Source organism: Myzus persicae, unplaced genomic scaffold (assembly GCF_001856785.1).
Source record: "Myzus persicae strain clone G006 unplaced genomic scaffold, MPER_G0061.0, whole genome shotgun sequence".
Lineage (NCBI taxonomy): Eukaryota > Metazoa > Arthropoda > Insecta > Hemiptera > Aphididae > Myzus > Myzus persicae.
The window spans coordinates 59,227-73,029 of NW_019104028.1; the positions used below are offsets into that span (position 1 = coordinate 59,227).

The 13,803-nt window shown below is 27.3% G+C and overlaps 1 protein-coding gene across 1 annotated transcript in view; it reads left to right on the forward strand.

Annotated features, from left to right (window-relative positions):
- LOC111037778 overlaps positions 1–13,803 on the forward strand; it is a 65,792-nt gene that overhangs the window by 34,596 nt on the left and 17,393 nt on the right. The window contains exons 2-3 of the mRNA XM_022320535.1: positions 2,892–3,027; positions 5,253–5,395. Of these exons, the coding sequence (XP_022176227.1) occupies positions 2,892–3,027; positions 5,253–5,395 (279 nt within the window). The remainder of the gene's footprint in view (positions 1–2,891; positions 3,028–5,252; positions 5,396–13,803) is intronic.

The following is a 13,803-nucleotide window of genomic DNA, read 5'->3' on the forward strand; positions in this document are numbered from 1 at the left end:
ATTTATCATTCATTTATATAGTAGGTGGGTGCCTACAACTCCCTATTGATATGTACGATAATGTTTATTAAGATAAACGTGTTTTGTGGTGTAACATTTGAGTTTAATACAGTCCACTATTAATATTAAAAAACTAGCTGAAGTTGTTGATTTTATTTTAAGAATATTAATAACCAATGTACCTGGTTGAATCATTATATTATTGTTACATTACACAAGACAATTATAATGAACGGTCTTAAAAATATTTCTTACTATTTTATATTCATCTAAATACTCTTAGACGACTGAAGAGTAACAAACTCCATGTTTCCTCAATTATACTATCATATAATCTTATATTTTGTTACTTTTGTATAGTCTAAAAGAAATCTAAAAAAAATAATATTTATGTATATATTATATTATAAGCAATATTATATTACCTATAGTATAATTAATATTTGATAGCTTTCAATCACAAAACTTATTTCATTAAAAAATTAAGTGGTAATTACTAATTACTAAAACTTATTGTCAGCTTAATTAATTTAATACTACAAATATGAAATAGCTTGGTACTGAATAATGTTATGTATTTCGTACAACAAACTTCCGTTGAATTAAAAACATAATTAACAAGTTCCAAATCAATTAATTTTCATATAACTCCACTCTAAAATAATTTAAAATGTAATTAAGTAATGAAACATTAATTTATTGCAATCAGATTTAAAAAGTCGTTTGATAGTAGTGTCATTTCATTAAAAATGTAAAAAAAGTTACTGCAGACGTAAGTAAATAACTAATATTTATTTTATTATTTATTTATTTTGAATTAATTTGTCATGAGTAAAACAAATTTAAGTTTGATCACTCATCCCGAATCACATATCTCGGTGCCGAACTACAGTGGTACCTACATGGCTATATTGTTATAACAAGTATTATGGTCGAAAACAACGATAACAATTCTAAGGACTTGCTCTGATATTTGAGCAATTTCATTAACTTTTTCTTTGTTACACTCGCAGAAACTATGGGGAAGAAAATAATCGAAAAATAGCTCATTCGAAGTACTATGTAGCTTCTAATAATAACCAATCTTTATAAAAGCGCTACGTGAAACTTTTTGAGTACTTTTTAAATACCTCTAGTCATACAAGTATCTATTAACAGGAAAATGTGGAATAAGCATTTTGAAATAATGTTATAAAACTAATACTCCATTTTTTGCTTGTATTATTATATTATAAATAATATATTCTAAGCCAATGGATGAAACAATTCCAAATTTTTCGGTTAAATAACAATATTAAACGACGAGTAAGATGAAGCAGTTTTATAATGATATTATAATGTTATCATAGTGTAGTTGTTTGATCGCATACTTGTTTCCAAAAATACGTAAGAGGTTCACACCATCAACAAAAGCCATCGCGGAAGGTGTATATATAAAAATTATAACTACCATTATTAAAATGATTCAAGAGTGATATTATACTTCAATTTATTTAAATTCGTCTACCAATAATTAAATCAAAACCATACCTGTCTACTTACGTAGGTGAATTCATTTGGGTGGGGGGAGGGAAGAAAACAAAAAAAAAATATAAATAAAAATAAATTAAAAAAAAAAAAATACATACAAAAAAATAAATAATAATTATAATGGATATTTACTTTAATTATGACACGGATGTATTAATGAATGTATAAACTATAAATATTGTTACGTTGTCCAAAAATTATGTATTTTTAGTAAATACAAACGACTTAACGCCAATGTAAATATTAAAATGTTCTTTGGATGCATACCTAATTATTGTTGTTCCGGATTCTCGTGATAACTTAACATGCGTTAAATAGATCGTGCGACAAGTACAACAATATGAAATCATTACCAATGAAAGTTTAGCTATCATAAAGATCTTTTACTACCTTATTTTTGTTATAGACAAAAACTTACTGTGACAACTTACTGACAACAACATTACGAGCGGGGTAACAACATCTCGCAGTGATGTAGGTTGCTTTGACGAAAAAATACAGTGATGTAGCCTGTCTTGACGACAAAATACAATATCTATATATCTTGTCCTACTACTCCCCCTATGCCATGCGTACGAGTAATCGAGTAATCAAAAAGCGCCCTCTGTATTGTTGCGCTTTCCATACACGCATTGCTTGTCAGTTGTCTAGTACTCTAGTGGTATGAGGTCTATGGTTTAGCATAAATATTTATAGCGACCGGCATAATAATAGATATTAATAATACATACGTCAAAGCGGTCTGTATAATTACATTTTAATTGTGTGTCACCGAAGCGGTTGTGTCCCATCATTTATATGCTGCAACGTCCGCTAAAGGCTTCCGACGGGTTGTTTTAAAACAAAAGATACATGCTCGAGATTGATTAAAATTACATTTCGTAAAACAATCGTTAGGTATTGCTAACGCGTTTGTAATGGCATAGAGACTACTCGCACTCGAAAATATGATTAAAATGTGTCTTCGTTTTCCAAATAATACATGTCAAGCAACACAATAATAATATAATATTCAAATGACACGACCCGAGTTTCATGTGTGTACCAGTACTCAGCAGGTTTGTAGTGTCCTTACTCCCCAAAACTTTTATTGCGCAACCTTCGTGTGCACAGTGAAGCTGTTGTCGAAAAAATGGCACGAACGTCTTCTTCCCCGAATCTCCCACCGCCAACTGGAATATTTTCACTTCTGTACCGATTAGGAAGATTAAACTGTCTGTACATTAACAACTACGGAACACGCAGAAGAGTTTAAACTTAGCACGCGCTTCGCGTACTTCCTGGGGTAGTCTTTAAAACGTTAGTCGAACCGAAGAATTGTATGATACGGTGTCTACAAACAATTTCAATTTATTTTCCAGGAGGAGATTTCACCGCCAAGGATATTCTGTGTGATTACAGTCTGGACGTTTGTCTGAAGAACGTGTCCGCCCTATTGGATCACACCGGACAGATCGGTATTCCGAAATCGAAGGCCGATGTGGACGTAGTTTGCAAGTAATGACGAGAAAAACAAAACTTTTATACATAATTATATATTTATATTACTATACATTTTAGTTTCATTTTGCCTGATTTATGATTGAACCCATATAACTATAATTGTTGTACTGTTTCCAAACTATATAATTCGCAATATGCGCTTAGCGCTTAACACTCGATGAACATTATCGTGATCCTTTAAATATTGTACCTTACCGTTTCAAGTTTATTATAATATTAATAATATAGTAATGAACCTACGACGTATTAATACAATTGAAATTTCATTGTTGGATATCAACGGCGTACGCAGGATATTTCAATGGTTAGGGGGGGGGGGATTGAAAATTAATTACAATTTAATTTTAATTTTTGTCCTGTTATAATTTTTGAGTTTTGGTGCGGTATTTGACTATGTTTATACAATTTCAACGATTTATCAATTTTTTTAGTAGAAGAAATGATCTATAATCATTGGGTTTTTGGAAGGTCGAAATTCACAATTCTAAGTACTTTTAAAAATAATCAAGAAAAACCAAAATAAATAAATAAAAATTTGTTAAGATTGGTTGGTAATCTTGATTAAACCGTTTTCGATTGGATTATGTTTGATTAATTTTAGTTTTTTTTTCTAAAAATGTCAACAAAAATTATTCATACAGTCAATAAGCTTAACAATGTAACACAACTCACAAGCTTCCTCAAGTTTTTATTTTAGGTACTAAAAACGTCAAAACTGTCAAAACCACAATTAATTTGTAATTAAAAATGTATAAATATTAAATTTATATAGCTAAGGCTTGAAAATGTAATACATGATCTTTCATAGAAGTAGTTCAAACTTTTAACAAAAAATTACTGATCATTTTATGTAAATTAGTATATAAAATGAATTCAACCTGCAATACCTAAGTATAAATTATTGATTATTACCTATTGGCTATAGCTAACCTGGTAAGACATATAAGAATTTGCGTCTTGCTTACTATTTGACGACCGTTAAAACTTGAAAAATTAAATTTTTTTAAAATAGTTATAATGATACGATAATGTAGGGGGGTTAGATCGTTAGATCCCCTCCCCTGCAGACGGACCGACTGTCACGAATAGTTTGCAATATTTTTGTTTAGGTTGCATAAAATACATAATGCAACTGCAGCTTAAAGATCTGGTGAATATTTTTTTCTTCTGAAGTCATTATATGACTATAACGATGTGTGTGTTGGTTTGCCCAAACTGTGCGCAATATAAAAATAAATTATTAATAATAAGCAGACTGTCAAATTATGTAAATACATATTATTAACACAAAACAAGTATAACTTGACACAATTCAAGTGAATCATATATAAACTTAGTGTGTGATTGTACAATGTACATGGTGATTCATTAAGTCTCTAACCAGTCATTGCTACTATAAGTTCTAACTTTTTTTAAAGTTATATTTTTATACATTTATTGACATTGTAAAATAACATTGATAAAAGAAAAAACATTAAGTTTTTTTACAATTTTTTTATTACTTATCATTTTTAAGTTTTTACTCTTTTTGTTAAAATTTTTGGATTTCTTCAATACATATAAATATAATTTTAAACGAATAGTTATTAGCTAATGAATATAACGAGTACCTATTTGACTACGCTCATCAAATAGTGGACAACTATTTTTCGGGGGATACAAGGAAACTTGTTCTACTTTTAACCACTCAATTTAAATTCCAATTGTAGTATCAAAATATTCAAAAAAATCTGCTTCATAATATGTAAATAAAAATATATGTTGACATTCAGAGCAGTAAAACTTTAAAAATTATCAGGATAACAATATTGTAAAACAATAATAGTTTTGTAAATATGCTGTTTTGCAATAATATAAAATCATATAAAAACAAAAAATTAATGATAATAATATATAATATCAAAATATGTGTTTACTTTAAAAATCGTTTTTTTTTAACTTCGTATAAATAATTGTCCACATAATATTATACTCGTAATCATTTATAACGATAGAAAGAGTATTATAATTTTAAATTTAATGACGGATTATAATTTATAATAGTCATACAATTCTATTATAAGTTATAATTTATTCCATTCACTAATAACGGTATTATTTATATTTATTGTGTTGATAAACCGTTTTTGTTGTGATCAATGGATTTGTAATTAAATATAACATTTTGGTAATTCTGAATTGCATGCATTTATATAATAATAAATATTATGTTTAAATAGAGGGTTCAAAATGGGAATGAAGTGCTTCGATGATTTTTCAAGTTTATGCCTATCAGTAGATGAAAAAAAAATGGTCACCGACAACGTAATTGGAGCCAAATATACATTCAAATTCTTGTGCGACGATGAAATATTTCAAAAAGGTAAATTAAATTAAGTGTATCCAATTGAATTATGATTAAATGGAAAAATACCTCTTACAACGGCTTAGGACGCTTAGGTCATTATTATTCGATTAAGTATTAAAAAAAAAATTAAAGTATTTTTTAAATAGGAAAATGAGTCTAGGGAATAGACTCAGGGATGGCGAACCTTTTTGTACCAGCGTGTCAAGTAAAAATGTTGGTTGAATTTTGTTTTCCCTGCATGTCAACTAATTCGATAACCCTTCAATTTTTTTTCAAAAACTTTAATATTATCAAACGTATACACATTCGTATGTGTCACTAAAATAGTGTGCGCGTGTCACTCTGTGACACGTGTGTCATAGGTTCACCAACTCTGGTCTAGGTAAAGAGTTAAATTATTATATTATATTTATTTAGATATTATAATATATTATGTTATTTATGAAACTATATTAACTAACTTAAATTTAAATGCTCGTAAAAAGTAACAAGTAAAATCTCCTCAATATGAAATGTAATCCATCTTTACAAATCAAATCGTATTAAAACTAAAACCTAAAAATATACATTACTGTTGGTAATCGAACCTGAGTCATTCGTAAAATACGAAATGATCTTTGAAAACTAATGGGTAATTTTAAAAATATATTTCTAAAGTATCTACCAACTGTGTCAAATTTTCAATCTATACAGAAATCGTAATTATGAAACTTTTGAAGTGCAGTGCACCTATACGAAAAAGTAATTTTAGAGAAAACAGAAAAAACATATACAGGGTGATTCGCCAAGCACGCCCAACCTCATTTTTCCTTTTTTCCTTTAATGAATTTATTCAAATTCTGATTTTTGCAATTTTTAAATATATTCAAAGGCCATATTTTTCAATTCTTGAACTTTTTTATACTACTTATAGTGTCTTGTGGTAATACAAACTTCTGTTTTTCAAATGAGAACCCCCTTCTTTTACTGTAAATTAATAAGTGGATCATTTTTTTAAAAATGTTGATGGTATCACATTAAAAATTTGAATGAGTAGTTCTTAGTCATTAAAATGTTTGTATTACTTATAATAGTCCTTAAAACTGGTTTTAAATTTTATTAAATAGACGTAAAATTGGATCTAGTATTTATTATACTTGAGCTATTTTTACAAATTATTAATATCAATAGATTAATATAAATTACTACAATTTTCAAATAAAAATAGCCCCAAAATGTTATAAATTCATAACTATGGACCTTTTTATCCTTAGAAAACAAAGTTGAATACCTATCTCAAAAATGACCAAAACTATTCGTACAAATTTTGATTTTGATATGTCAAAAATTTCAAAAAACTTATCTACTGTTTAAATTATAGTTGAACACTCATAGTGTTCTCATTTGAAAAACAAAAGTTCTTATCTCCACAGACCACCCCTTAAGTAGCACAAAAAATCTCAAGAATTTGAAAATGTAGTCCCTAAGTATATTTAAAATTTAAAAATATCAGATGTTGTATAACTGCATTATTGAAGAAAAAAGGGGGTGAGCTTGCTTGGTGAACACCCTGAATATGGTCATTATAAAATCAATATATTCCTTCATTCACTCGGATGATAGAACTATGAGTATTATTACATTTATTAAATTGTCTAGGATTCTTATACGATCTTAATAATTCACCAACAATAATAAAAATACTCTATTTTTTAATAATAATCTAAATTATAAGATTTTAAGAATTATTTTAGACGAACATAAATCTAATATCTGTACCAAAATTTTTTATTTTTTTATTTTTCATCATAGTATCAAACTGTAATTAGATGTTTTAAACGTTATTTTAAAATACGTTTTTGTTTGATAAATATAGTGTTGGCGTAACTTTAGAAGTTAGAACTGTAAACTTCATATCCTATGGGGTTGTAATAAAAGTTTTAGAAGCACGTTATTAAATTAGTTACATAGAATAGTAATTGTTTATTATAATACTTCAAAGTCCAAAGACAGTTACCGCTCGTACGAAAACGTTCAAGTTTTCCTAAAAAATATTTATTTCATTTGTACACATTTGACTAGACCCACGTTTTGACAGTGAACACGGATTCAACTTTTTTTCAAATTAATCGTCTCTATTCCTGAATATAGTAACATAATTATGCGTGTAAATCGGTGTTCGAGATAAATGTAGTTGATTTGGTCATTTAGTTTTAAAACTGTATTATATTTCAATATTCATTTAATTTTTATGAAACTTCATTAAGATCAATCTCAGTTGTTATCATTATTAATTCGATGAGTGATATTGCAGCACTATCATATAACCGTAATCAGAGGAATAGAGCACCTATCTACCAACTGTTTAAAATAGTATTTTCAGTTTTTCTTTAAAATGTTTATTTGAGATTTAACTAGCTATTTAGTTTATTTATACTTGATCACGATCGAGTACGACGAGAAACTCTATTATGAGTGAGTGGCCTGTAAGATTTAAATCCGAACTAACAATAAATGTATAGACGTATAATGTAAATATGTTTTCTAATGCTTTCCTGCGTGTTACTTGGATCGCAGAAACGCATAAAACGTTTTTCTGTCGGATTAATTTCTAGAAAATAAGGCATTACCTAATAGGGGTATAGAAGTTTCTCTGAAAACCTTCATACCCGTTTAAAATTCATACTTTTTGTTGGGACTTTCATTGTAACACAAGTCGAGTTCAAGAAACTATGTAATTTATAATGTTCACCATCTAAGGTAAAAATTTGTGAGAAGACGAGCAGCAGTAAAACTTACTAAGTTTGTCCAAATATTTATTTACAAAGTTAAATCAGTGTCGAGGACACGGTAAGCGGTTAACAACAAATTTAATAAACTTTGTTTTTAGTGAAAATATTAAAAATAATTTGAAAACTTTTTGGACGGAATACTGCAGGTATAATTATGTTTCAAGATTGTATGACACTTAAGCTATAAATTTACTTGCATAGTTTAAGTTTACATTTTGCATATACTTTTTGATTATATCGATAACGGCATTAAGTATTTAAACATAATGTAACGTAAAATATCACACTTTAATTTCAGACGATGTCATAATAAATTTAATATTACAAATCATGTGCTATGCGTATCGATGTAAATAAACGTGATTCATGTGATAACATTTAACTTAAATTCTGCGTAAAGTGGACTGGTTGAATCATTAAAATGTGAAGAATCGCTTATTTTATGAAGTAATCGGTTCAGGGACATTGTGTTTGTCTACATTTAACGAAAATAAAAAATAGTGGTTTCAATATTTTTTCAATACGATATGTAGTAGATTGTTACCTTTAAAAAAAAAAATTTAAAAAAAATGTGGGCAAATAAATTTAAGAGTTTAATTAATTTTAATTGCTCAGCGCATTGATATATACCTATGCATTGAAGTAAAGGTTTATGAGCGTTTACTTTTTAAATCAGGTCACTGTGTTTTTCCAACATGCCAGGAATTAAAAAAAAATTACATATGCCACTAAACATCGCTAATTTTAATCAGGGAATATTGTACCTATATTATTATAAAGTAAGTTCATACATTTTATAGTAAAACTAATAAAATGTAATCGACATTAAAAATGAGTGCGTGCGCATGGAAATGGCATATATTGGCACTGCCGATAGTGAAATACGTTTAAAAAGGGCCGATTTTAAATCTTAATATCATGATAATATATTCGAATTATACTATATAGAAATACTAAAATATAATAAGTTCATTTGATGTTAAACATTTTCTATTTTTGTACGAATTCATATTATATAACAGTATAATATTTATCAACATTAACCATCAAAAATCAAAGAAACTGTTTTTACATAGCACAAATTGCACACTCAACTTGTTATAGGAAATGGCCAGATAATATATGATTTAATTTTAAATCAAATTCAGTAGTCTTAAACAATCTGGGATATCTGATTTTATTTTGTGTTATATTCCCTATAATCGTCCTAGAATAAAGGATATTAATTGCAAACCTATATCGAAAAATATAAAAATTCACCACAATATGTACAAAAAAATATTTTTAATTATTTCAATATACAATATTATTCAAAACGTGGTTATTGTTATAATTGAATTATGATTAAAAATAATCTTACGTCATATTGATGTTTACACGATGAAACAGGAAATAAATATGTTTAGGAAAAAATGAATGTTATCGTTGTATAAGGTAAATAGTTATTTCACGCTTCACCTAAAAATCTGAAATTCTAATAGAATAGTGTACGGAACCTATATACTATATATATAGTTTTTATTGTGGAAAGTCATGAATAAAATAATCACATTTTTTTGAATCGTATAATAATAATAAATTATTGCCATCACCATATAGTTATGGCTTTTCATAGTATTTTTGTGGTCTTATTTTTTGGAAAGATTATTGCAGTGTTTGGTAAAACGCTGATTGAATTTCCGGATTAAAACTTAATACAGATATTACACGGTCAATGAGATACACCATAATGTATATAGAGTTTAGACGTAATTATTGTCATATTATATTTGAAATCGTATCAAAATAATAATATTATTTTTATAAAAAAAGTGTATTGAGTTGTAGATATAATCCCGACAGCGGTCTGATTGTTATTATTATCTGCCTAACTGAAAATATAATATAATATGTTATGGCATTAGAATATTTCACTTAAACCAAGTACTAATAACAATAATAAAAGTATGTGATGTCTTACACTACAAATTACATTAAATTCTTCGGTCAAGTTATTATAATATATTAAATATGTTGGAAGAAATTAGAAGAATACTTATTTGATTTTAAACAATAATAACCACTAATCAGAATAATATTCTCGTATGGTGGCGTAGGCAGGCATTTTGTATAGGGTTTTTGTAAAAAAATTTTAAATAAAATATAGGCTAAAATAAAGACGGGAATGATAGTTGTGTGATAAGAAGGTTGGTGAAGCGCTTTTAATGGGTATGTGCTAGTTCGGTGACAGTGGATAGTGGGTATTTTGAAGTCTGAGTGAAGAGTATTATTGGAAACATAAAATGGAGCTTTTGAGATAATGCGAAAGACTTTAAATTGGAATCTTTAAATACAGTTGGTATTGGAAATTTTGGCTGAGGCCCATAGCTGTATGCCGTAGGACCAAATGGGTCCTAGACTTCGTGCGTAACTATTGACATCTTAATAATTTATGCAGTTGAGTGTAGTTAACGGGTGAAATTCATTTCTCTAAATAATTAAACTAAAAAGTTAACACACAACTAAGACATTTTTATTTTACTCAAACTCGTGTATTATATAGATTAATTAGGGCAGAAGACTTGTAAATATAAAAAATCACCAAATAAGTATGCACGTATGCGTACAAAATATGCATTTCAAACGAATATTTCTGAATAAAAAATAAGAATTTATTCTGTACCTATTATTTTAACGAATATGTTTTTTTTAAATTTAAATATACCTTACAACTTACAACTTACAATAAGTATTAAATTATTTTAATTTATGGGTTTTCGGATATTTTTTCAAATTAGTGTTTCAGCTTTTTCAAATTTAAAAAAATAGTTGACAAACTATTTAAGTTTCAAATGTTTAAGATGAACACACATTTTTACCTTGAAAACTATATTAAACAATAAAATATTTTTTTTAAATATCAAACTGAAAATGTTTTCTATTGTTGGTTAACAGCACTTTGAACTTTAAAAAAGAACGTTCAACATCCATAGAATTTATAGGAGCATATTTAAAGTATACTGAATCTTCAAGGCTCAAGTTTTCAGGTATTCCGACCATTCTAGTAGTATCTTTACCAGATAACATTTTTGAAATTTTTGCTAATGTTTGGTAACCTTTGATTTCTTTAAAGCATCATTTATTTTTTATTGAACCATTTTCCTCATTGTATTGGGTACTCAACTCAATTTTAAAAACGCCGATGAAAAAATATTGATAAAATAATAAATTATTTAAGATATGCCCTAAAACCAAAAAACTCTAAATATGATTCAAAATACAATTTCAATACTAGTTTTGTTTCAGCATGAAAAGTAATTGTTTCTTACTCTGCTGTTTTTTTGTTTCTGCAAAACAAATATGCAAATGCCACAAGTTATCTGGCCTATAGTCTATAGATTATGGACTGCAATATATTACCTATTTCTTAATACCTTGTATTAATTTAAAATTATATTTTAACTTAAACTTCAGCTGAATAAAATGTATCATATAAGTGGATTTCAATTGCTTTGTTCTTATAATGGTAAAGAATAATATTTTTTTTTTTTTTGAGTACAGACAGTGCATTCAATGTGTACACAATATTATAATAAGCACTATTCAAGTAATCAAGTGTAATGTGTGAAGTGCAATGTTGGCCAAAATGTAACTAACGATTTATTTTTGGTTAGGTTAACTTGGTAAAATGAATGGAACAAAGTTGAAATAAAACCATAATCAATAGTACTTTTTTTAAACATCATTGTGTTTAGAAATCTAAAAGTGTCTACATCATTTTCGGACGCGTTTCTGAATACCCCTCTACCTCTGGGGATGATTTGGAGTTCCAGAAATCCGAAAAACTAGTGATTAAATCATCGTTGTTTGTTTGATATGTACTGTAGGTAGGCCTTTTCGTCATTTTTAAACCGTCGACCGGGCAACCAACATTTAGGGGTCGATTAGATACGATGAAAATTTATTGAAAACGTTAAAATAACAACGACTTGATGTTCAATTTTTTAAATATTGGGTACGTAGTTAACAATATTATTCTGAATTTGACTCGCCCTCCTAGCATATAACCACATCAATAGTGGTTCTCGAGTTTAAAATGGTTAAAGTTTTGTACAACCATATTAATTATTATTAAACAAATAATAATATACCTATGGCTATATAATATAGTTGAGTGGGTTATATCGACGGTCGTAGGTAGATATAATGATAAATGATAATATGTATTTATTTATTGATATAATATACATACATATATATATATATATCATTTAAACTTGGCTTCTGAGTGTCTCTCAAGTTTCAAAATAATACAAAAATATAATTAATAATTAAACTCGAGAGCATAATAACAAGTAAAATAAGTATATATTATTATATAGTTTAAAACTAAAATATAGTACACAATGTTTCAATAATAATATTGACGAATATCAAAAGACCGAAATCTAAACAGTGATCAATTAAATCATTTTTCAACCATCAGTCGTTCACGCTTTATTATCACTCGAAACAGGCAATGGGTACTTTTGTAATATTATATTTATTGAGGGAGTTGCCTAAAAAAGAAATTAATTTTTTCATCTATGGCCGAACTTTTATAATAAATTCAATACAAGTATATATTTTATAGTAAACTAATGAATATTATACGGTTTATAATAATTAAAACATAATATATTATGGCTGTTTTCTGCATTGATAAACAGGCTGATATAATTGTCAAATAAATCGTGTGGATTTAGGACTTAATTTATGACCGATTTACAATATACCGGTCAGTTGCGCGCTATTAACTCTGATCAAAGTTTTGTAAATGCTAATCCGGTGTATATTAATAATAATAATTGCTTGAATATTTTTTCTATTTGAGAAATGTCAAAATAACTGTATACAGTTTGTAAGAGTTCAATTAAAAACAATAAATTAATTTGAATTACATAATATTGTGTGCTATAATAGACGGTATATACAGCAAGTATGTACTTCCGAGAATAATGTTAAATAACAACATAAATACCAAGTTTTTGATAGCTTAAAGTTTTTAAACTTTCCTCGTTATTTATTTTTTATTAAAAACATACTGGAAAACATCCGTAATAGTATAATTATGACATTCAAAAATGATTGTTTACGGGCACATAAATCAGCTAAATATTTGTATTCATTTCTACCTTTGAAAGATAACCAACAATTTAGTCGAGCCAACATATTCTACTTTTTTCCAGAACTTAATTATACCTGAATTGGAAAAATAAATCGTTACATTCTGTATTACAGAGAAACCGGAAAAGATAGCAATGGAATAAAACTGTTCAAAGTGTATTATTCTAATTTATTAAACCGTCCAAAGTTTACGTCTTATAACTTACCTCTATTATAGTGATTGTTAGAAATATTAAATAACACTTTATTATATTCCTCTTAAATGACGGAAGTAAATAATTTGTAACTATATTCCTTAATAGCTACAGTTCTTATTGTAATTCCAAATTTCAATGAATAATATTATATTATAATATATGTATTATTATAGTTTTTGCAAATCTTTAAATGTATTACAGTATTACAAAATATGCAATTCTATCGAGCCTTGATATTAATATTTCCCTGTTTTGGATTTTATACTTTACAAACATTTATGACAGAACAATATAATTTATTACAATAAGT